We start from the raw sequence: 24220 nt of genomic DNA, 5'->3' as shown, positions 1-24220 counted from the left end.
CTGTTATTCTTACAATAAACAGTAAGTGTGATCTAACAGGTGGGCAGGCCAGACCTGTTTGCTGTATGCATGTAGGTGTGAGACTCAACTCTGCATTACAGACTGAGTCATCACCTGAGATGATGGCAGTACTGTAGAAATGTCTCATGTGAGGTTGAGGTCATCGTTGGCCTGTCTGTTTCTGCTTCACTGTGAAAGTGTCAAGGTTTTTTGTAAAAATCTAAAAATACAATAAGAGTCTATTAAACCACTTAGAGATATCATTTGCTAACATAATCTTACAAATTAACTCCTAATATACTGAAAACCACTTGTAGAGTATTTACATACACAATCAAACTGTCTGAGCAGTCAGAGTGCTGACTGATTGGGAGTTAGTTGACGGATGTGTTCGTGCCTGCACATGTTTGCAGCAGAGCCTCGTCTAAACCAAACCAAAAAACGGAATGTGCATGAGAATTTGTATTTTGTTTAGTAAATTGCCAAACTCATTTCTCTCTCCTTGTGGTTGCATGAAAAACATGAAATATGACAGTAGTTGACGCAAAAGCAGCAACAACAACTTGCCCAATACTGCAACAAAAAAAAAAAAACTCCTGGAAAAGCTTCAACTTTTCTCTTTGTGTGTGTATTTTATTCACTCAAACCCAGCTGTTGGGAAAAACACTTAATTAAGTTTTTACTTTTTTGGCATCTGTGTGAATTTCACCTGACAAATGGATGGAAACAGTTTGTAAATATCTGGATGGGGCTCGGCCCATATTTTGTAAAAGAAAAGGAGGAAAAGACGGCGAACATGCCGGAACAACATGACGCACTAATCCTAGTTGAAACCCCCCTCCCACTTCATCCGTCCATGACCCCTCTGACCCCTGACACAGCTGGACTTTCCATCAGATCCCCCCTTTGAGTAAGAGAGTTATCTAAGAGATGGCAAATGTGAAATAAAATTCCTGAATTTAAAATGCGACCAACAAAGAGATAAAGAAGAAGAGAGTCTAATCCGGAACAGCAGAGATGGAAAACAGTTTCAGCACAGTGACTGGGCTCTAATTAAAGGCAGTGTCACAATCCTGTTAGATTTCCCACTAACAACACAGTGCACACTCCTCCCCGTTGATGACAAGATAATAACAAACAGCTCCACTCAGCATTTCTCTTGCTCACACTTTCATGTCCTCATTTACACATGCATTAAAAAGAAAAAAGAAAAAAAGAAAAAGAGGGCCTCTCTTCTATTTCCTCTGGGCTGATCTCATTTGGTTGAAAATATCTCAAACTGATAAAAATAAACAAAATGAAAAGTGTCATAAAAAAGCTACTGCGATGAATTGTTATGTTGTCATCGTTTCCTTTTTGAGTCCACAAAGCGTGTAAGCGGTTAAACATCTGTGAACATGTGTGTCCCGCTGTGACTGTGACGTCAAAGGCTGCAGTGTGGTCATGACATCACTGACACAGAGCTTGTGCATGTGCATGTGTGTGTGTGTGTGTGTGTGTGTGTGTGTTTGATTCAGGTCATAACAGACACTCACACATGTTAACAGCTCTCTCTGCACATTGTTCTCAGACAGCTTGTCATAGGCCCTGAGCCAGACGCATACTGCAGCTCTGATGTCATCACTGCGAGACAGAACATACGAGCTGAGGAATTTTCTGTTTTTGCTTCTGTTTGCTCGCCCTCTCGCTCGCAAAACACCCTCTCTCTCTCTCGCCCACACATTCGCAGATATCACACCACACCGCCATGACATCACCACCACACAGGCCTGAGCGTTGTGGCTATATTTTGTAATCACTCCTCATGAACACCAGTCATTACAAAGCCAGAGAAGCAGATGATGATGATGATGATGATGAGGATGGTGATGACTGATTGGATGCAGATGACACCGAGTGCATTTAACCTGCTTAACCAGGCTGATTGTTTTATAACAAACAAACAGTGACGAAGCAGACACCATACAGGACTGGAGTCAAAGAGACAGACGTATAATTATGCAGTCATCTGCGCTCACCTCAGAAAGTGATTAATTTTAGAATTTAAAGGGATAGTTCAACATTTTTGGCAAATTGGCCCATTGCCATAATCGCTATAGTCATAGCAGTAAGTTTGTTACCTTTAATTGTCGGTGCAAGCTATTTTTAGAACGGCGGAGCAGAGCCGCGAGCTGCTCAGAGCTACGCTACGGAGGCTAATGGGAATTCTTGGTTTCCCTCATCAAACTCATCAAATACACAATCCAACAACTCCAAAACGCTCTGGTGGACAAGTTGTGACCTGCACATTCACCACGCTATGAGATAATAACAGAACGTTACGAGACAGAGTTGTTTTAGAGGCAAATTCATGCAAAACCGCTGATACGCTTTCCTGTCGAGGGCAGTTTTCAGGCAAGCAGTCTCTGTATTTACCTCTAAAACAACTCTGTCTGGTAACGTTCTGTTATTATCTCATAGCGTGGTGAATGTGCAGGTCACAACTTGTCCACCAGAGCGTTTTGGAGTTGTTGGATTGTGTAATTGATGAGTTTGATGAGGGAAACCAAGAAACCCCATGAGCCTCCGTAGCGTAGCTCTGAGCAGCTCACGGCTCTGCTCCGCCGTTCTAAAAATAGCTTGCACTGACAATTAAAGGTAACAAACCTACTGCTAGCTATGACTATAGGGATTATGGCAAAATGTTGAACTAGCCCTTTAATATTTAGCTTGTGGTTCGAGTCACGTGAACATGTGTGATTGTGTAAGTTGCAGAGGGCGGAAGCTATGGATGAAGGGAGGAGACACGTAAAGGCAAATGGAAAGCCAGCGCCGGCCGGTACACTTTGTCCAACCCTACTGTAGTTGCATAACCCTCCCTGCTCAGCATATGGAGCTGGTGGGTTTCATAGTTTTTATTGGGATGTAAAATAAAGCAGAGAGAAAGAGAGAACAAGAGGGAGAGAGGGAGAGAAAATGTGACCCAAACCTCTCAAACCTCTCTCTCTCTTGTCTTGCAGCCCAGGGCCTGAAATAGACTTTTCTTGCAGCAGCAGCAGACGGGACAGGTACAGAGGCCCAAACATCGATGGAGACAGCAGACGATTCACACACCTACACAGCTCAAAACACACTCCATTCACCTACTTATCCGTTTCCTGAGTGAACTGCTGGTTTTTCACTTACTGCAAACTAGCTATTATGATGGCTCAAGTTTGTGTGTTTGTGCGTGTCACGCCGCGGTCGACCGCAGATTCCAGGAAAAGCGCTCATTGTTTTCTAACAGCGTTGCTTTTAAACTTTATGTCGGCTTATGCAACCGTCAGCTCCTCCTTTTTTCATTTATCACTCATTCACATTCTGACTTATTAAAATGAAAAAAAAAAATCACATGCACTGTCTCCTCCTTTTTTCCTTGAATGACAGGAAGCACAGATTTAGGCCACTTTAGAGCAGTTAAAATGTTTTACTGTGCTTCTGGGTTAGCGGCTGAGCATGGAGACAACGTAGCTGGAGTTTTGTGGGTGTCATTATTGTGCAGCTTGGTCTTCTAAGTGAATAAATGACATAGTAGAAGTAGTTCAAGAATTAGCCTGAGATTGTACTTATTTCAAAGCAGAGTGAAAGCAAGAAAAATATACGTGGTGGGGGTAATGACATATTATACTTGCGTAACCTTTGGCTTTGATACAGAGAGGGCTGCAGCGACTGCACATCAAGGGGAAGTAAAAGAAAGTCTGTCTCTGGCTTGACACACAACCGCCGGACTGGTAATGTGAGGGAGGGAAATGGGTGGTGACGGGTGGCGCTTTAACTCTGGAAGGAGACATTTCAGGTGTTGTGACATTTTCTCACCGGCTAAATTGAGGTGGAGAGGTGCTGATACACCCAGTGGGAAGTGGGAAGTGTAATGAATGGACAGCTGGAGGTTTTTTTTAGGGGAAAATAGTTTAGACTTGAGAAGCTGAGTGTAAATAAAGTACAAACAAGATGAGACAGAGTCGTCGCTGCCTCTGCAGTTTTCTCACTGCAGTACCAATGACGACAAGCTATTAGATGCCAGACAATATTAGAGTAGATTGGTCACAAAATTAGCTTTACAGATTAAATGAATGCTGCCATTACAAAACTGGAAGAAATTCTGGATCCAATTACACCAATAACAAATCTTTATCCAAAATGATACAGACATTCATATTAAATAATACTTTTTCCCAAGGGTGCAATACAATGATGTATATTATGTGCATTGCTACGCTGATGAGAGCTACAGTTTTAACTCGCTACTACAAAACTATTAATTTACAGTAGTTTATGGCCTGTAAACCCTAGATACAGACTTTATATTGTAAGAAAGACTATTGAAATAAACCCTTTAACGAGAGGTCAGACAAGAATAAGTGGAACGAACCTCGATGTGACACCATGCGACTCTCTATTGATCAAATCTGAGACTTTTCTTTGGGGGAGGAGGATTCGTTTCCTATTTGACCGACGCCAAGACGCCCGATGAACTTTGACTAATTAAGGGAGACTGAGTAATGGAAGTAAAAATCCAACGGTGCCAGTCACTCAGCAGCCACTCACCTAACGTTGTCACGGTGACAGCCTAACAATCCAGTCTCAACAAAGGAAAGACAGACAGACAGACAAACAGAGAATGAAATGCAAAGGAAAATGGAAAAGAAGAGGAGGAGGAGGAGGAGGAGGAGGAAAGGTGTGGAGATCTGGGTTCAGACTCTCTTGTGTTGTGGGAAATCAGAAACTTAACCTACTTAGCTGACAATGTAGATATTTCTGTCCATGTGTGTGTGTGTGTGTGTGTGTGTATGATTACCCGACCTATTTCTTCAGGGTGTGCAAATGTATTTGTTAAAGGTCAGGACAATGTGACTCATCAGACCGGTGATCGGTAATGGAAATAAAACTCTCACCAGTTTCTCTGTGAGTGTGTCTCCATGTGTGTCTGCATGTGTGTCTGTGTGTGTCTTTGTGTGTGTGTGTGTGTGTGTGTGAGGGTGCTATTTACTCACAAGTGATACTCTTGCTGGGTGTTATAAGCTCCGAGTGTGAGAAGCTGCTGTTACAGTTGTCTCCATCACTGTCGAGCAGTCGTTCAGGGGTGCCATTTGTCCTCAATATGAGGGGCTCAGTATAGATGTGGGTCACATCTGCAACACAAACACACAACAACAACAACAAAACACATAGTTAAAAACAACAAAAACAATATATTTTATGTAAACCAGTGGTTCCCAACCTTTTTTGGCTCGTGAGCCCATTTTGACATCATGTGATCGCAGCTGTCAATCAAAATATTTGTATATGCTGCATTTTATTTGAACTCGATTTATATTCGAGAAAGTGAAAGTATAGAATACAATTGTTTAAGATTGTGTGTGGTGTTTTAATCATAATTTTAAAAGGATAAAAAAGAATACAAATATTTTTATCAGTATTTTTTTTTATTTTATCAATTACTAGACATTTCAGGCGACCCCATTTGAATTCCAGGCGACCCCACGTGGGGTCCCAACCCCAACGTTGAAAAACACTGATGTAAACTGTATTTTTTGAAGTTCATTCAGGTTCCCGGGTTCCTTCCTTATTATCAGCTATCAGCAGTGAGCTGTTTTCCAGCTCGTAATAAACTTGTCTACTCCCATGTCATTTCCCATCCACCAGCACTTAATTAATTTAAGCGGAGTAGTTGTGCTGACTTCAACAGAGCAGAAGATTTTGTCTGTATGTGTTGCTGTGTGCGCTCTGTCCTGAACCTGCATCTGGAAGCAGTTAAATCCAACCCCTTGGGACTGTTTAGGGGTCTATGTGCATGCTTGTGAAACCTGAAATCTGTGTGGCTTTATGTGTGTGTGTGTGTGTGTGTGTGTGTGTGTGTGTGTGTGTGTGTGTGTGTGCGTTGTGCGTGGGTGTCTGTTTGCGTACGTGTGTTTAAAGTGAACACAAGAAGACGTACACATCATATACATACAGTAAATATGTCTGGGTATTTTATGTGTTCACCGGTGCCATACAGAGCTCTAATGAAGCTGTTATTATTCACACACACAGACACACACACATAGACATACATACATACGTACACACACACACACACACACACACTACACACAGAGGCCTTCAAAGCAGGCCTGGGCCTCTGAGAGGTGCAGACTCATTCCTGGGCAAATGGGAGCCAGCTGGGTTTGATAAACACACACATACACACACACACACACACACACACACACATACATACACACAAACGTGCACGCGCGCACACAAACCAAACCACGTCCTGTGCGTGGACTCAACACTTCCCGGCTATGTTTATTTACTCTATCCACTCTTGCTCACTTCTCTATCTGTCCTCTCTTTCCTGTCCCCTGCTTCTCATACTCTTCGTCTCCAGTTCACACTCCCTCTTCACTTCTACACATAAATTCCTTAATCCACACTTTTCACACAGCTACAACGTAGACGGTGTCTCAGAAAGTAAGACGACTGAAAGAAAAGATGCAAAATAAGAAATGAAGAAGTAGTTTGTAGATGTGTAGATGTCTCTTTCTGTTATGAGTTTGTCCAAATAGATGTGAGGTGCTAAAGCTGAAGGTAGCTGAGTAAGACGTTTAACTTCTCATCCAAAAAGTTTCTTCAGTTCTTGTTTCGGAGCCTTTTTGGATGAGAGGCAAAACGTCTTTAAAAAGTGAAAACGAAGTCCTGTTGCCTTCAATTTTAGCACTGAATGACCTGGATGACTGAGAAACGAACCTGCACAGACTTTTGTATGATATCTACTGTATACACTAGTTTGCTTCATTCATTAGCGCACGAGGAGAAGCAAACATGGCGCTTGTGCAGATTCAGGCAGGAACATGGTCTCAACTGATTCAATTCAGATCAGTCCTAAAGGATAAAGGAGAATGAAGATCCATTGACTCTTGTGCTTGCCCTCTGTAATTTGTAAATGTTTATACTGTTTGTTGTATAATTCTATGTGGTGTTGTTTTGCGCACTGCTTTCTTAGCCAGGTCACTCTTGTAAAAAGAGGTTTTTCAATCTTAATGAGTTTTACCTGGTTAAATAAAGGATAAATAAAAACTGACAAGGTGAGCTGATCCATCAGCTGATCTCACTGCATATCAAATCAAAATGCATATACAGCTGTCTCAATATATATATATATATATACATATATATATATATATATATATATATATACATATATATATATATATAGATAGATATATATATATTGTATTTTACATACAACTGCACTTTAAAGCCCCTGTACGGAGCTTTTAACTGGATACGCAAAAGTCTCTGGTTTCTGCTGATGTGTCTCTGTTACCTACAACAGTAAATGAGCCCATCAGTGTGAAGATACGCTATTTCTAAGTAGTCTAATTCTACACCTCTGGAAGGCATGGTCGGGTCGGACCGCTGATGAAACGATACGAATAGATACATTACGCTGCTAAAAAACGCTTTCGTCCACAGGGGCCACCAAAATCAACACTAAATGAAAAGTCTGTACAGGGGCTTTAACCTGAACCTGACGGGAGAATCAGTTATGTTCTGATTTTATCACTGTAGTGTTATATTTCATTATTATTGGTAATTTCTCTCTCTATAATCAAATTATGGTAAAATTCCTGATCAATCGTGACTTAAACTGATCAGAGAAGTCTTTTTCTGCCTTTTTCTGATGCTATTTGAGAACCCACATAACACATAAGGGCTGATGAAACTAATTTAACAAAATAAATCAACATAAATAAACATATTGAGAAATGCATACTGAAATTGTGAAGCTAAAATGTCGACCATCTGATTTCTGTTATATGATTTTGTGCGGCTCGACAGGATTAATCCACAATATCGTCCTGGCTTTGGGGAATTTTCGATCGGCCTGAGAGATCCACCGTCTTTATTTTCACAGAAAACAAAAGGATATCAGAAGTATTTGGTTATGTAAGGTGGTCTGAAACTTAATGAAGGGGAACTGTGTCTTCATCATCGCAGGATTTGTGTTTGCCTTTTGCCTATTTCCACGAGTTTGTGTGTGTCTGTGTGTATGTATTTGCAGACGTTTCTGTGTGTGGTAAGATTTCTGTGTAAAGTTGGAGGAGATGTAAACAGGACCTTCGTATTAGACCATAATACAAACATACCTGTGCACAAACACACACACACACGAACCACCACATACTGTATTCTCGAATGTTCTTATATCTAATACGAGCTCTGTCCACCCCCCCCAGCTCCTCTGCACACACACAAACACACACACGCACACACACATACACATTTGACTCTTGCATGTGGAAGCCATTTCTAAAGCCCATGTTGTATCCATCAGTCTCAATCAGCCCGCTTTAGATATGAAAGCCGCTAGTGAGAATTGTTGCCCTCGACACTGCCAAATGTCTAGTTTGGAGATATGTGTGTATTATGGGATATATGTCATGCAATGCATAAGCCTGTCTCATATTATATATTCTCCTTTCCATTCCTATTAGACTTTCTTCTCTGTGTGACAAGATTTCTAAGTTGCTTCAAAAAGCAAAAAGACATTATATATATGATACGTAACTCCATCCATAGACTCAGACAGCCAAACATGCATGTTGTCATGTATTTGAAATTATCCGATTAATCTAAAACATTAGGCCTAATACTTCTCTAATCATTTAATGACTAATCAAGTAACACATCAGGACCAATCAGTTACCTATAATCACCCATTGTTCTATGCAGCTGGTTTCCATTCTATCATAATATTGAGGATGGATAATAAAGAATTAATAATCCACCATGTGCTGGCGGGCAACGTATGACTAACGATTTCAGACGTTTGGCAGGTTCTTGAGAAAAAGTGAGATCAGTGAATATGATTTAAACTAAAAAGCGCCTTAGGTGGCGTTTATTGGTTTTTACTGATCCTCATTCTTCGTGTTGTTTTGTTCCCATAGTCTGGAAGCTGCTTTTTTTAGGGGCCATTACGTCATTATCAAAGCCACACAAAAGCCCAGAATAAGCAAACTTCGGGGAAGGATAGAGGACGTCTTCAATGAAAAGTCCCATGACTTCACGTTAACTGTTTTAATTAGAATCCATTACCACTCGATCTGAGAAAAAATATCAGCACACTCATTAGATACAGTAAATAAATGTCACAGATACACAATAAATACTTCTGAATATCTATATAACACCTGCACATGCTTCAGCCCAGTGTATTCTCATTCAGCTGCATGCCAGCAGCAGAGCACCATGGGTTAAAAGCGTGTATAGGTCCTGTGACTCAGTCGAAGCTCTCCCTCTATAAACGTTCAGAAACCGCGATTGTTGGAGCTAAACGCATCCCCACCAAACCCCTTAGTGCCATCCAAGCAGGCCTTCAACCAACTGTGCGCTGGCATCAGCATCAAACCACCAAACCGCTCGACCTCAGAGCCATTTCTGAGATCTGAGAAAGATGAGCCTCTAATTCAAATCAGACCAGAGCAATCAAGAGCCGCTGAAGAGATCTGGCTGCGTGTTTACACGTGTGGGTGAGTACGTGTATTGGTTTGTACATGCTTCGGTGTGTATGCGTGTGTGTATTCACGTATGTGTGCGTACTAGTACACGTGTCAGTGGGACCTAGAGGGGGGATTCGGAGGAATTTCAGTCTCACAGTAAACAAACAGTTAACCATTAAAGCAGAAACATATGGATCACATAGAGCGTTTGAAAGCATAAACACAGCTCCGACACACTCTCACACACATGCACACAAACAAAAAAAAATAACACATGAGCGGGCAAATCATGTGACATATCCTGAGTCACCCGAGGCAGAGTGCAGTGCTGCGATCTGAGGGGGGGTGTAGGGGGCCGGGCTGACTTTACCTGCTGCCTCTCTGCCTCAAGCCATGTGTGTGTTTCTACAGCTGAGATAACCATGTGTTACTGTGTGCACGAGAGGAGCAAAGGCGTACAGTACGTATCCTCACCCAACGGCAAATGAGTTAATGAAGTCAAACTTTTTTTATAGCTGCAACTGTTTCTAATACTGAAAAGTTGCGGCTTCGAGCTGCGTGCGTCTGGTTGCAAGAAGGTTTTGCCCTTTAACTCAACTTATGTTTAAATGGTACTTCAAAATTTTCTGGATTACAAGTTTAATAGATTCACTGTGTTGAGATGAATCATTAATAGACGTAGTTGCAGTTGCAGCTCGTCTTGAAAGAACACCATTCAGACACACGCAAAAGAAAATGGATTGTGCTGATTCACACCCTGTGCTGACTCATCTCTAAAAAAAAAAAAACATTAAAAGATGAGAGTCGAGAGAATTGGAAAAGAAGAAGAAGAGACGAGGTGAAGAGCAACGGAGCAGAATAAAGTGGAGTCAGTGGAGACGATGCAGTAGTAGCTCAGTAATGACTGGAACTGATTGAAACCACACGCAAACCACTAGAGGTTCTGATCAGGACGAGGGACACAACAAAAGAAGAGAACACAAGAACACACAACTAACAGCGGTGGTGGTGTGTTTTTTATTTGCATGCAGCCAAAAGTTGAAACCACACACACACACACACACACACACACAGAGACACAGAGACGCGCACACACACACAGAGAGGGGCTGTGTGTGAGTGCAGTACTGGAATATGTCCAAAATCAGAGATTATAGCTGCTGAGAGAATGAAGCAGTGTAAGCTCATTAAAGACAAAAACTGTCTGCTGTTGAACAGGCTTAAGGGGAATTTAATTGTGTTACTTTGTCTCTGAAATTCCTCTGGTCCATGGGAAAATACAGCTGCTTTGCTAACTGAACTGAACCCTTGTTACGCTGTTGCATGTAACACAAGGAAAACCTGAAATGTCTACGGTTTCTCTAAACATGGACACACACACTGAGCGCTGTGTAACATATGGAAATAAGAACAAACAGGCATAAACAGTTGAGGATAAACAGGAGTGAGTAAGACTTTAGGAGGAGAGTGGCAGAATTAATAGAGACACATGAATAAACCCCTCCAAGCTTTGAGCTGGAGCCGCAGTGGCAAACATATACAGTGTTAATGCACATGTTTACATCCTGATATTAAGTCCAGAGTAGGTTGTAATAAAATATTTGGGATAAAACTAAATATTTTGCTCCAGAAAACATTGGTTATATTGGACTACGGTATATAAAACCTCTGCTACAAGTGAAGAAGAGCCATGAGGTTTGTCATTGTCTCAACAGGGCAGACAGACATTTTATGTGTATGTTTTTTTTTATATATATCGTATGTTGACACTATCTGTCAACAGTTTCCCAGCAGACATCGGTTATGGAGATTTGGCGACTGTCCTGAAGTCAGACAGAGAAAGAGAGAGAGAGTAGTCTACACTTCCAGGAGCAGCGGCAAAAGTTTCTCGAATGTTTGCGAGGTGGTGAAGGAGGGTAAAAAAAAAAAAAAAAAAACTTCATTTTTGTAGTTCAAATATGCTGTAAAAAATGCCTCAAACTGCTGCTAGTTTATTTCAATCTCTGTGAGAAACCAAATTAGACACAAGCCTCAACAAACCTCAGGGATGAAAAAAAAATAAAAAGGGACAAGTAGGCAAATAGCTGCATGTACAGAGAGAAAATAAATGTAGTTCAGACTGGAATAATTTCACAAAGAGGAACACGAGGATAAACAAACAAACAAATGCTATTTAAAAATCTAACCCTGCACACACAGGCAACGGAGGCCAAGTGTATAAAGAGAGAGAGAGAGAGAGAGAGAGAGAGGCTTCATATGTCTGAATCATGAAGGTCCAGAATAAAACATGAATGATATGATGTCGTCTGAAACCAGGCATTGGTGGTTTATCTCTGAAAAGAAAACTCAGACAACAACCGTGTATCTGGAGGAGAACTTGAACACACCACTGTTTTTGAGCAAAAAGACAGAAACTGTCCTTTATGTTTTCAAACCAGAAAATCTGTGCTGTTACTTCTTTGCTTTAAGATCATATTAGTCAAACAACAGTAAGTATTCGCAAACTTATCTTTCTAGGATCATTGGTGGTGCCATCACTATATGGACACATGGTTTCTTCTCTGCAACTGTGACACAACTGGCAGAGCCAGGCCAAGGCAGCTCTCTCTTTTAAAGTTATAGCTCCACCCACTGAGCCTGATCTTTACACAGAAAATTTATGTATTCAACATCCAGACACTTTTCATGATTATACATTCAACCACAATTTAAGTTATATATATTTTTGATCAATTATCTGTCAATATTTTCCTTCCATTAATTAGTTATTCGAAGGGGGAAAAGAATAATATATAAGAATACCACTCACGTGATCAAGAAAACGCGCAAGATGACAGACTATATTCACAACCGGAACTGCTTTGTCTCCGTTTGACCAAACACACACACACACACAGCAGGTGAGTTGCAATGCAGGTGAGTGGAAATGACGTTCACATGTTTGCATTTAATGGAAGTAGGACAACCGGGCGTGACTACTCAGACACACTTGGATTAATCAGTTTGTCCAATAATGTAAGACAGGAAATGAAGGACCTGCCTTAAATTCAGGAAGTGGTGGAGCTGTGCATAGAGCTCATTGCAATAGGCTTTATGCACAGCTCCACTACTTACTGAATTTAAACAAGCTCCTTTATTTCCTGTTTTACATAATTGATTAATCCAGGTGTGTCTGACTCTGACCTCAGTAGTCACAACAATGGTCAGCAAACACACCTGGATTAATCAGTTTGTCCAATAATGTAAGACAGGAAATAAAGGAGCTTGTTTAAATTCAGGAAGTAGTGGAGTTGTGCATAAAGCCTATTGCGCACGGACCTCTGCTAATCTCTGCAGGTCAGACCAATTCATTTAACAAAAGTCAATTATCACCAAGCAGAATTTAGAGAAGCAGAATTTGACTTGCTGATGATGGTGCAAGTGGATAGAAATAAGCAAAACACACATTAAAGGTTATGTAAAGGATGAAAATACAAGAAATTCAAAACAAATAACCTGATGTGCATGTCTTTGGATTGTAGCTGCAGAACCCATACAGGCAAAGGGAGAACATGCAAACTCCACCCAGCGACGGCTCCGAACCCAGAACCATCTCAACGTGCAGCGGTGGCGGTGACAGCACCAACCGCGCTGCACCACCACCGTGCCGCTCCCCCCATTTAAAAAATTGTGGTTGTTGGAATTTAAAACTGAACCCTTGCAAATTTGCGATTTGGATGTAAAAACTAATTATAGTTCTGCTCTTATACAGAAAGTGACAGAAAGAAAGATAAACAGACACAAAAGCCCTGAGAAGTGGGCACGAAAAAAAAAACAGAGGGAGTAACTAAGCTGCCAGTGGTGAAAGAGAATGAGAGTCTGGCATGTGGTGGTAAGAGGCTCCTGTATAAACAGACAGCCCCATTGCGTCTTTATGCCTGAGTGAGAGCAACACTCACACTTGTAATGACTGAGCCGAGCTTTTTTCACTTAGAGCAGAAAAAAAGACTGTGGGGGTGACAACAAGGAGGGCTTCGGCTGTCTCTCTGGACTCATCTGGTGCGTTTTGATTGGCCTGCTGCCATGTTGATTCTGCCAGGCTGCATTGTCATAATTAAACCTGCAGCTTCAGAAACTATCGCCAAAACGTGAGACCTTGTTTCATATAAACAGATTATTTTATCACCTGCAACCTGATTGATTGTGTGCATCTGTAATCACACTTTATGTATCACAACATATTGTGGTAACATTGCTGTCAATCTGCCACAGTGTCCAAATGTGGTACTGCAACAAGAATCTGCTGCGGCCTATATTGTAATATAGACATGACAGTGAAGCCTTTGACCAGATGATCATGAACTTGCATGCTAAGCCATGTCTTTTTTATTGTAATGTTTTTTATTCTAAACCACAAAAATATGAGCATCTCAGCATGCAGCATTTAGTTGAAATATGCTCCAAAACACATCACGATGTGGAGATCTGCTGTCAAAGCCTTCTGTGACCCAGAGCCATTGGCAGCAGTGCAGATATACTCTCTTTACGCCAATCAGAAAAGGCCAAACTCAGGGGAGGGGACTCTTGGCAGTCAGTATCATGCTAGCTCTTGCTTGATTTTAAGTTGAATATTATCACTTTAACATCTGTAAGACCTTCTCAAAGCCTCAGTCTTCTCAGTCTGGTGAAGTCTGGTACAAACTGTTGGGAGGTAATCCGGCTCAGGACCCCTGACTCAGCACCCACCACCGCCCACATCTTAACATTTACATAAACAGGTCCGCCCACTGACATCTGTTTAACGCTGGTTACAGAAACACGACCAGTCAGAGTTTAGACGATGGGATTAAGAGTTGGGATATCAGCTTCCTCTCTCACAGCGAAGGTTGAATGTGTTGCCTGAAAATAAATATTCTCAATATTTTTCCTTGATTATTATAATAAACACTACAGTTAACTGCCTCTGGCAACCGCTTCTGCAGCTCTGCGTCAAGCGAAAATGAGATTGATATGTCAGATATGTCAGTGGCTGCAGGTTGGTTAGGGTAAAACAAAAGGCCGCGCTCCCAACAAGAGCTCGGTTAACTCGGTGTCAGATGAAATGAAACGAAATGAAATGGCAATTCAGTCCAATTTACAGGGGTCAGGAACGGGTAAAAGAGACGCTAATGCACATTTGTCATGGGGCTGTGCAGCTTCGAGTTGAATCAGGAGGGAGGAGAAATTTAAAAAAAATGACTGAACTTTGTGCAAATTTTTCCTTGTTACCCGTTATCAAGCTCTAATAACGCACCCGTGGGGCAAACGGTTTGTGCTGAGTCTCAGGCAGATCTGTGTGTGCCTGTTGTGTTGTCCCAGAGTCCTGAACTCTGCGGGCCGAGGGATGGGTGAGGGGGTGAGGCAGAGCGCTGAAAGCAGCGCCTTGTTGCCCACAGCGGTAGTCTGACCAATCTTCTCCTCCCCACCCTGGCTCACCTACATACCCTCAGCCTACACACACACACACACACACAGCACACACACACACACAAATTAGACCAGTCAGCCAGACAAGCAGTCTAACTTTAGTGGGCGAAGCCACAGTTAAACTTTGTGCCGGCTTCGAGCGAACAGGTAAAGTCAGCAACAAGTCAGCAGAGCCACAAGAACATGTCGAGACGCAAAGCTACAGTTTAATAACTTCACTCAGGTATTATCATTAAATCTGATGCTGTACTTACACACATCATGGTAAACCGCAACGTACCGGTGGAGGAGAGGTGTATATGTGTTGCGTGACGTGTGTGGATTTTTTGTGTTTTAAAACAGTAATCATAATAGATTAGGTTGAGACCTGCCTTTAAAAAAAAAAAAAAAGGAAACAAAATAAATAAAAGAACTCCATCAACCATCCAAAGATTTTTGTGGCGAGTTCCCATGCCAACAAGCCACTTAAATCTCTGCACACTTCCCCTTAACTGTTCACCACACCTCCCCAAATTACCCCATAGGACCTGCACTTTGATCTGCAGTCAGCGCCGTGTCTCTTGACTCGCACCGAAGCTTGAGCGAACTTGAAGCCTTCTGGTTGATTCTGGTCTGGATGAGTCACTCAGGCCCTGAGTTGGTCCATATCCTCCCAGTCCCGCCTCCCCATGTCAGTCATCCCTAACCATGACCAATCACACAAAGGGGGACGGGTCAAAGGTTCATTCCCGAATCCCCAGGAGCATCATTGCGACCTTTTAAGCGTTACGCAGCGCCGAGTCGGTCCTCAACCCCTCAGATCTCCGAGGAGGTAGGTAGGCTAACGTCCCCCAAGCTCCAATCGCCTCCATACACAACCGCTGTGTCCCTCGGTGAGAAAGGCCTCTGACCTCATGAATCATTACGACAGCTCAAAACACACAATGATTTTTCTAGGTATTAGTGGGAGGTATGATGATCACAGCCCTCCTGAGTTTAGCGTTTATGATTACTTAACTCCCAGGCTTTGAACGCAACAGAGTCTTAAGACTTTGTTTAACTTTGTTGGAAAACTAACATCAATCAAGCTTTTCACAAAAGCTATTGTTGTTTTCGGAGTCAGAAGCTCTCCTATAGCTTGGACCGAAATGAAAGCGCTTTACGTAGAGCTCCACACACACTCACACACACACACACTGGCCAACTTCTTACCATAATGAGGTTCACATGCATGAAAGAGCATGGAGAGGTCTTCTTCCTCAGCACTAATCAACTAGTTCCTCTTTCTCACCAGAAATCCCTTAATCTGTTAATAACTACTCTCTGACTTTTTTCTTTTTGAGACATGCACACACACACTGACACGTGCACACACACACAGACACACACAAACAACAACAAAGGGGCTTTAGCAGAGCTTGGTGTTTGTGGTTAAATGTGAGCTGATTGTGTAGACATGCTCAGACCGATCATCACACAGCTGTTTGTCTAATCCTTTGTTCTTCCTCTAAGACACAGAAACATGGTTTAATTTACTTTTCTTTTTTTTGCTGTTTCTGTTTTTGTCGACCTGTTTTCCTACCTTCACTTGCACGGGGCTTTTGTGAGTTTGTGCAGCTGTTTGCTCTCTCCGTGGAGGGGGTGCTGTGCGAGTTCGGCTGCGGTACAGGTAGACCGGCGTCCCCATCGACAGGCGGCTCTGGGGAGATGGCGGGGTCGCTCCTCTCCTCATCCATGGACGTAGGCCGGGCTCTTATGGGAGGAGGTGGAGGGGCCACGGAGTGAGCCTTGACCAGAGGGAGAAGGAGGGAGAGAGGGATTATGAAAAAAAACATCTCATTGTCTTATAAAATGAGCAAGAAGCCAACAGATCATGTCTCATGGAGGGAGGTGTAGTCAGTCACAACTTGAACCAGCATGAATCCCTTTCAGCTATTTAAAAATGACTAAAGAGGCAGATTGACTTACTGCTCGCATGAGCACAGCGGAAACGCCTAATCACAGCTTTCCTTTTTAATTAGGCCTACGTGTTAAAACTCCTTCAGCTTATGTTTTGCAAATAATAACAATGGTGGTGTTTATTTATGGGAAACACTTCTGAAAGTCCTCAGATGCTTTATTGAAGCAAATCATGATAAATCTTTCAATGAACTTTAAAAACATGAAATAAAAGCACACAGTGGCACAGCAGCAAAGGAGGAATTGGGGGCTAATAAGTAATTAATTGAAAAACAGAAAACAAGGAGAATATTAGAGCTGATAAAAACAACAAAACTGGGGAAGTGAAACAAAAGCTGGATAAACACATTGTTGTACGTTTACAAAACTTTATTTGCTGATTTACAGGGAAAAATGTGTCTAAAAACTGAAATCATGGATAATGAATAGGCTATTTCAGCCAATCCCAGAGTGAAACTGCTTCATTACAGCTCATGCAACAAGCAGACAGAATTGCATATGTACTAAATGTTATAGGCTTGAGGCAACTTATCAATAAAATAGCCTATAATAAGAGTACTATTGAACACTTTGGTAACTAGAAGATAATGGTATCAAATAAAAGCAAGAACAGTAGGCCTACATTTCTCACTAAATGGTTGCTAAGCGACCTGAGAGCCTATAACTTGAGTCTTTTTTCATAATCAGCTCGCAGGTGTGTTTTCTCAGGTAGTTTTCTGGAGGTTTTTCCAGCAGCCAATCAGGAGCCACCATCGAGAACCTTCTTTAGAAAAAAAAAACTCATTAATGAGTCCGCTGGGCTACAAGTTCACAAAATATATAGGTCACGTGCCAATACGTGTTTGGCGCGCGCCTACCTTGCCAAAGCTGCTCAGCTGGACAGCTGTTTGCGCGCTCCCGCGGCTCGCTCGCTCGCTCCCTGCCATCCAAAAGTTTTTGACAACCTACAGCTAAGGTTTCTGTGAAAACACACGTAAACGAAGCGAAGTTTTACATCAAGTCGTGTTTGTTTTATTACTCATAAGTTACTCATTCGACTTTTCTCCACTTTTACAGCCGGACGACTTTAGAAACTTTAATAAAAAATAGGTAAATAAATAAAAAGTTTTGATAAGTTTCGAGAAAAAGAAAAGCCATGGCACCGCACTCTTAGAAACTAGTGCCAAACTTATGGCCTAGATCTGTCCTGGTGCCAGCGCTTTAAAAACAATAAGGTCTGTTTTTTTCTAAATAAAATGAAGCTGAATATTTTGAAGTATGACTTACAGGCTCACTGAAAGTCACCGTTGACTAATAACGGGCGTATTCTGTTTACCTTTATTGCAGGTCTGCGCCCTGTTTTCCCAAAACGAGTCCGTGCATGCTGAGACCGTGCTCAGCTCCAGAGTGAAGCTCGTTCCTCCTCTGCCTCGGTTTATACTGCACAATAACTTTCAGCTTTGATGTTTAACGACAACAGCTCAGGGAAAACAAACAGCCTCTTTTCTTACCTTGTCTCTGGCTGGGACTGTGAGCAGCCGAGGCTTTGGACTAATTCATTCTCTGTCCCGCTCCAGGTGGACTTCTCGCCCTCCGAGACAACCTCGTTCTCTCTCTCTCCACTCTTGTCACTTCACACGACCCCGACCACCAGATCTCCCCCTCGGCTCATGTAGGTGTCCCAAACCCACCAGTTCAATGCATTTTTCTCCAGTGGAGATAGTTTTCTCTCTCTCCGCCTCCAAAAAAAGTTTCTCTCCCTCTCCGGCTCGCCCCGTCCTCCTCCAGCGGACCAGATGTTGGGAAGTTTGTGTGTCTCTCTCTGCAGGCAGCTTCGCTTGACGCTCCGCAACTCTTTTGTCTGCACCGTAGCTTTCCTGCACCTTTCTTCTCGCCTTTGGTTTTTGCAAACAAAATCCGAACTTCAACACCTTTTCTTTTCCACAAACTTTTCTCCAAAAGCCTTCCAACTGAGCTCAGTGTCCGTCCTGTGCACTCGCCTCTCCTCTCCTCTCTCTTCACTCCCACTGTAACTTGCCTCAGACTTCTGTGCTGCAGCTATTGGACAGGAAACTACAGTCAGCAGTGATTGTGCTTCCTCCAGGCTACAAACTAGTTGGGCTGAACTATACTGTCATATAATTACCCCCTTAACCCGAACCAGACACAGCAATAACACAAGCTAGCTTTCATCAGGCACCATTTGTTTTGTCATTAATATTTTAGTAACAATCCGTGAAGATGATTTGTTTTATGCTGTGTATCAGTGCTAAGTTGATTTTCACCATCTTATACCATCTAATAGACCATGATGTCAGATTATAAAGCATTAACTCTGCATCTACTCAGACCTGTCAAGCAATTCTGCACAATGATAATACAGACAGGACTGAACATAGTTTAAAGTAATTCACCCAATTAAAGTATTAAATCGTCATAAAATGACAAATAGGCCTCTATACCTACATGTGTCGTAGACTTTGACAAGTTACCCAGACTTTTGTTTTCCCAGAATAAAAAGGTCACTGCTTTTAGCTTCACATGCTGTTGTGACTCACTGTGGGAATTGCCTTCAATCTGTCTGGCATGCACGAGCCACATGAGGCTATATAAATTGTCCCAGTGCAAGACGAAACTAGCTCCTATTGTCAGCGATGAGTCATGATTCCTCTTCAGCACGGTAATTGTACTCGGGGGTAATTACAAGAAACCCTTGAAAGCACCACCCCACCATATACCTACATAGCCTTTAACACCAGCTGGTTATTTTTTTGCACTTTTCTTTAGCTACCACCTTGTAAAAATTAAAACAAAAACAAAAAAACAGGCCTGCATCAAAACAACAACATGTGGAAAAACATTATGGTCCCAAAATATCAAAAAGACTCTATCTTACACAAGGTCTTTTATTCTGTAATAACATAAAGTGCTTGAGACAGTGAGAGATCAGTGAACACTCTTTACAATAGTGTATGGTTAAGTTGTGCATGTGTGTGTGTGATTTATAGGGTTTTCATTTGTATACTCTGCACTTCTTGCACTATTTTGCACTGTCTTTTTCTGTGCGTGCACTTGTTGCAAAGCACACTGAGTTTGCCTCATGCATGAAGCAGGCTCTATAAACAAAGTTTGATTTGATCTGATAAGGTAGATTCACCACTGTGGGCGGCACGGTGGTGCAGTGGTTTGCACTGTCGGCTCACAGCAAGAGGGTTCTGGGTTTGAAACCTAGAATCCCTGTGTGGAGTTTGCATGTTTGTGCATGCGTGAGTTATCTAGGGAACTTCAGCTTCCTCTTACAGACCAAAGACATGCAGGTTAGGTTAATTGGCCGACTCTAAATTGCCCGTAGGTGTGAATGGTTGTCTGTCTGTGTATGTCAGCTCTGTGATTGACTGGCGACCACTCCAGGGTGGACCCCACCCCGCCTCTCGCCCTAAATCAGCTGAGTTAGTTAGACTCCAGCTTTCCCATGACCCCAGTGAGGATAAGTAGTACAGAAGAAGAAAAGCTAGATTAAGTTAATGTCAGGAATCCAACAGTAATAATACTCAGACTGAACCTTAACCTTTTCTTTTTTGCTTTTTAAACCCTCTTCCAGAGAAAAGCATGACTCATCTAACTTTTGTATTATCTATTTACACCTTTCTTTTTGCAAACAGAGGAATCCCTCGACAGACAGGCCTGGTCTCCTCCTCCTCTTTCTCCTCCTGCCATATTGGAGCTGCAGTGTGTGTTTTCTGTGATTGATGCTTGCAGGCGTGGTGGAGGTTTGCGAGGTAATTCACGGCTGCAAAAAAAGAAAAGAAAAGAGACAGGTCTCATTTTCACTAACAGCTTGATAACCTCCCATTCAATCTGTGTACAGTATAACTCATCTGTTACAGTCTCCCGGCTGTGACACTCAAGTATTTGTAGGATTTGTGCTGCGTGGGCGCTCAGTGTCCGTCTGGGCACGAGGGTCAGAGATGGTGTGGGCAACAGTCGCATCAGAGTCTCGTTCCAATACATTTTCTTTTTTTTTTGTCTGTTTCTTCTTTTTTGTTTTGTTAAAGAAATTGAGATTTTCGGTATTCCATTTAGGACAGATGAGGTTTTACAGTTCAGCTGATCATCAGACTCTGTGATCCAAATGTTTAGTTGCACATAATTCGCACAGACATAAGATTGGGATTTTACTGCAAGAAAACCTTCCAGTGAAAATACGAAATATGATCAGCAGCATTTCAAAATCTTTTTGAGCTAAATTCATATGAACACATTTTGAAGAGTTGCCCTCCCCGTTGCTTCTTCACATGCATAACTTAACCAGTCTGCCATTTACTGTAGGGTTTTTTAACACGGTCGAACAAGAGCACTACCCTAAATTTAAATTGAGGGTTCATTTCAGCTACTTCACGAGATCGCTATGTGTTAAATGTGTTAATGAGGAAATTCCTATTCATTAAAAAAAAAATCAGATCTCTCCATAACGGAACACTCTGCAATAATAAACCAAATAAAAGCTTCAAAAGAGCCTGCAGATTGTTGATATTAGATCGTTGCTACATTAAATTCTTGTGTATTTGTACAAGCTTCAGTCTCCCCATCTTTCCCAGCTCTGAACAATGAGAGTGGACTTGTTATCACCTTCCTGAAAAGATCCTCTTACTGTACTTCCGCTCCTCCGGACTCAAACCCACTTAACCAGTCAAGACTTTCTGCAGCCAGGTATGAAAGCTTTCATTTCTATTACTTAAATTCACAGGTAGTCAGCATTAACTTTATCAAACCTTATGTAAACACATTTGATCTGTGGTGCATTCAATGCTCGTCTTTGTTCTGGTTCTGATCGACGGCTTCCTGTAAAGGTGAACAGGGACACTTTGCAGCACTGAGTGTATGAATATGGCAACATCCTTCCACATTCCTCACTTCCAACAGTGCTATCAAACCAGCTTCTAATAATGAACAGTCTGGTGTCCTCTCTTTCTTTCTTTCTTTCTTTCTTTCTTTCTTTCTTTCTTTCTTTCTTTCTTTCTTTCTTTCTTTCTTTCTTTCTTTCGTTCTTTCTTTCTTCGCTGGATAGCAAATGAATTACCATTCTGGATTAATAAAGTCATTCTTATCTTATCTTACTTTATCTTATCTTAGCTGGGCTGTAGCACAATAAAATAACCTTGTTGATATTAAATAAAAACATGTGCATCATTGAAATGAAATAGAATTTGATTTCATTGTATTCAATAATATCAACAAGTTTATTCTTTTGTGCCACATTTTACAACCTGTGAGCCAGCCCAGGTATTCTTTCTTTCTTTCTTTCTTTCTTTCTTACATTTAATATTTGCCCTTTCTTCCTATCAACAAGTTTATTCATTGTGCTATAGATGATCAAACAGCTCAGCTAGGCAAGGCAAGGCAAGGCAAGGCAATTTTATTTGTATAGCCCGTTTTTACAAACAGTTTGTCTGAAAGGGCTTTACATGGCATCATAACAACATCCTCTGCCCTTAGACCCTCACATCGACTGAGGAAAAACTCCATAGAAAACCCTTTTCTCTTCCCTATCCGCAAAGAAAGACAGAAAGAAAGACTAACTAATACAGAAAAGCTGCATTGTCAGCACCTTAATGGCAGAATTTGTGATCATTTGCACAGGTCTGCTTCACCAAGTCAATCTTGTCATGTTTCACTACAGTTAAAGCAGTGCAGTCTCTCTCTCTCTCTCTCAGCACGTAGACCTGCTCTTTGTCTGGCTTGGGCCTCGGAGGCTTCAGAGGCTGGAGAGCTTTCCAGTCCACTGACGCCCAGCAGCAGAGAGAGAACAGGTTCTGCCTCCTGCAGCCACCCAGCGCCGGGCGGGCAGCCGGCCGGGGTGAGAGCTGCTGCTCCACTGCTCCTCCCAGGACTTCTTGACCAGACGGCATGAATTTACCTTGATGCCATCAGGTCGGCGTTACATGCAGGTCTTTTGTGCCTTCTGCCATTAAAGCAGAAGTAAGCGATCCGGTCGTTTTGACTAACTTTTTGTCAGCCGATGGAGTTAGCAGTCCCCGCCCTCGTCATGGATCTATTGGTCCTCGTCCCTACGTCACCACATTCATGCGCATCCCTTGGCTGCACACACAGCCCTTCATGCGGTTCTCTCTCCTCATTGGATAAAGCTTGTAGGATACAAGGAAGTATACAAGACGTTTTCTCCTCAGCTCAGAGCAGAGCAGAGTGACTGACAGACCCGTGTTTCGGACCAAACACTCCATGTAAGTGATTGCTGTCGGAAGATATAACTATTTAAGACTTATATTAACACAAACATTCCGCTTACTTCTGCTTTAAATTGTTGAATGCTGAGCTGGCTTGAAGCTGTAGTTAGTACATAGTACAATATTGCTCTATTTATGTATTTATTATACTTATTGTACTTTTTATCTTACCTGGTCTCTATTTGTACTGTCTCGCACTTTCCTTCTCACTTGTATGAATGCTCGTGCATATGAATGTGTTGCAATGGTCAACTGTAGAAACAGAATTACCCTATGCGATAAATAAAGTAATCTCAACTCAACAACTCAACATTGAGATGCCACATCTCAGATCCAGATCCAGATCCGGACCGGAACCGAACCATGCAGCATCAGATCAGCAGACGAGCAGGGTGGGAGGGGCAGACAGGGAGGAGGAGGGAGGAGGTGGGAGGAGGAGGGGGGGGGGGGGAGTAAATGTAGAGATTGAAAAAGGGTTGAGAGTCCAGACAGAAGCAGAGAGAGAGAGAGTGAAAGAGTTTGTGAGAACAGAGTGTGTTTGTGTGTGTAGGTGTGTGTTCGCAGAGATGTGAAACTGGAGACACACACACACACACACAGATCTTCTGCTGAGACCGTCTCTGAGTATTATTCTAAACTTTTGACGCTGATTGTTTCAGTGGTTTTGAGCAGCAGGCTGGTGTGACTGGGAGAGCGAGAGAGAGGAGAGAGGAGAGAGAGAGAGGGAGGAGGGTGAAAATGTGGTTCCAATCACTCACAAAGATGCTTTTGTTCTGTAGCTGGGGCCCTCGCTCTCTCTTTCTCTCTCTCTCTCTCTCTCTCTCTCTCTCTCTCTCTCTCTCTCTCTCTCTCTCTCTCTCTCTCTCTCTCTCTCTCTCTCTCTCTCTGCCACACATGGAGTCTCAGAGGAAACAGAGATACCTGTGAGACAACAACAATAGGAGGATTTAAAAAAATGTTTTTGAAACCAACACAATGACCCAGTGTTTGTTCAGTTCTGATGTTGCTCTCACTCTCACATCTGATCAGTTCTGTAGTTTTTTTTCTTTTGCATTGATAAGTCCTCTTCCTGTTTTTGTTTTTGTTCTCCAGATGGTGATTTCTCTG

At 42.2% G+C, this 24220-nt stretch overlaps 1 protein-coding gene across 4 annotated transcripts in view; it reads right to left on the bottom strand.

The window, feature by feature from the left end:
* The window catches only part of mdfi (MyoD family inhibitor), a 29978-nt gene extending 11054 nt beyond the window's left edge, over nt 1–18924 (bottom strand). Inside the window, exons 1-3 of one of the 4 annotated variants that reach the window (XM_085775832.1) lie at nt 18560–18924; nt 16513–16717; nt 5013–5150 (exon numbers count right to left, since the gene is read on the bottom strand). In XM_085775832.1, coding sequence (XP_085631958.1) covers nt 5013–5150; nt 16513–16666 — 292 coding nt within the window. In that variant the 5' untranslated portion in view covers nt 16667–16717; nt 18560–18924. Of the gene's footprint in view, nt 1–5012; nt 5151–16512; nt 16718–17746; nt 17800–18204; nt 18275–18379 lie in introns of those variants that run through there. The other 3 variants (XM_085775831.1, XM_085775834.1, XM_085775833.1) reach the window with 3 other exon arrangements.
* Between the last annotated feature and the right edge of the window lie 5296 nt (nt 18925–24220).

Source organism: Trachurus japonicus, chromosome 5, assembly GCF_045865225.1.
Source record: "Trachurus japonicus isolate A0001 chromosome 5, Traja_1.0".
Lineage (NCBI taxonomy): Eukaryota > Metazoa > Chordata > Actinopteri > Carangiformes > Carangidae > Trachurus > Trachurus japonicus.
This window is presented reverse-complemented; position numbering and strand designations above follow the sequence as displayed.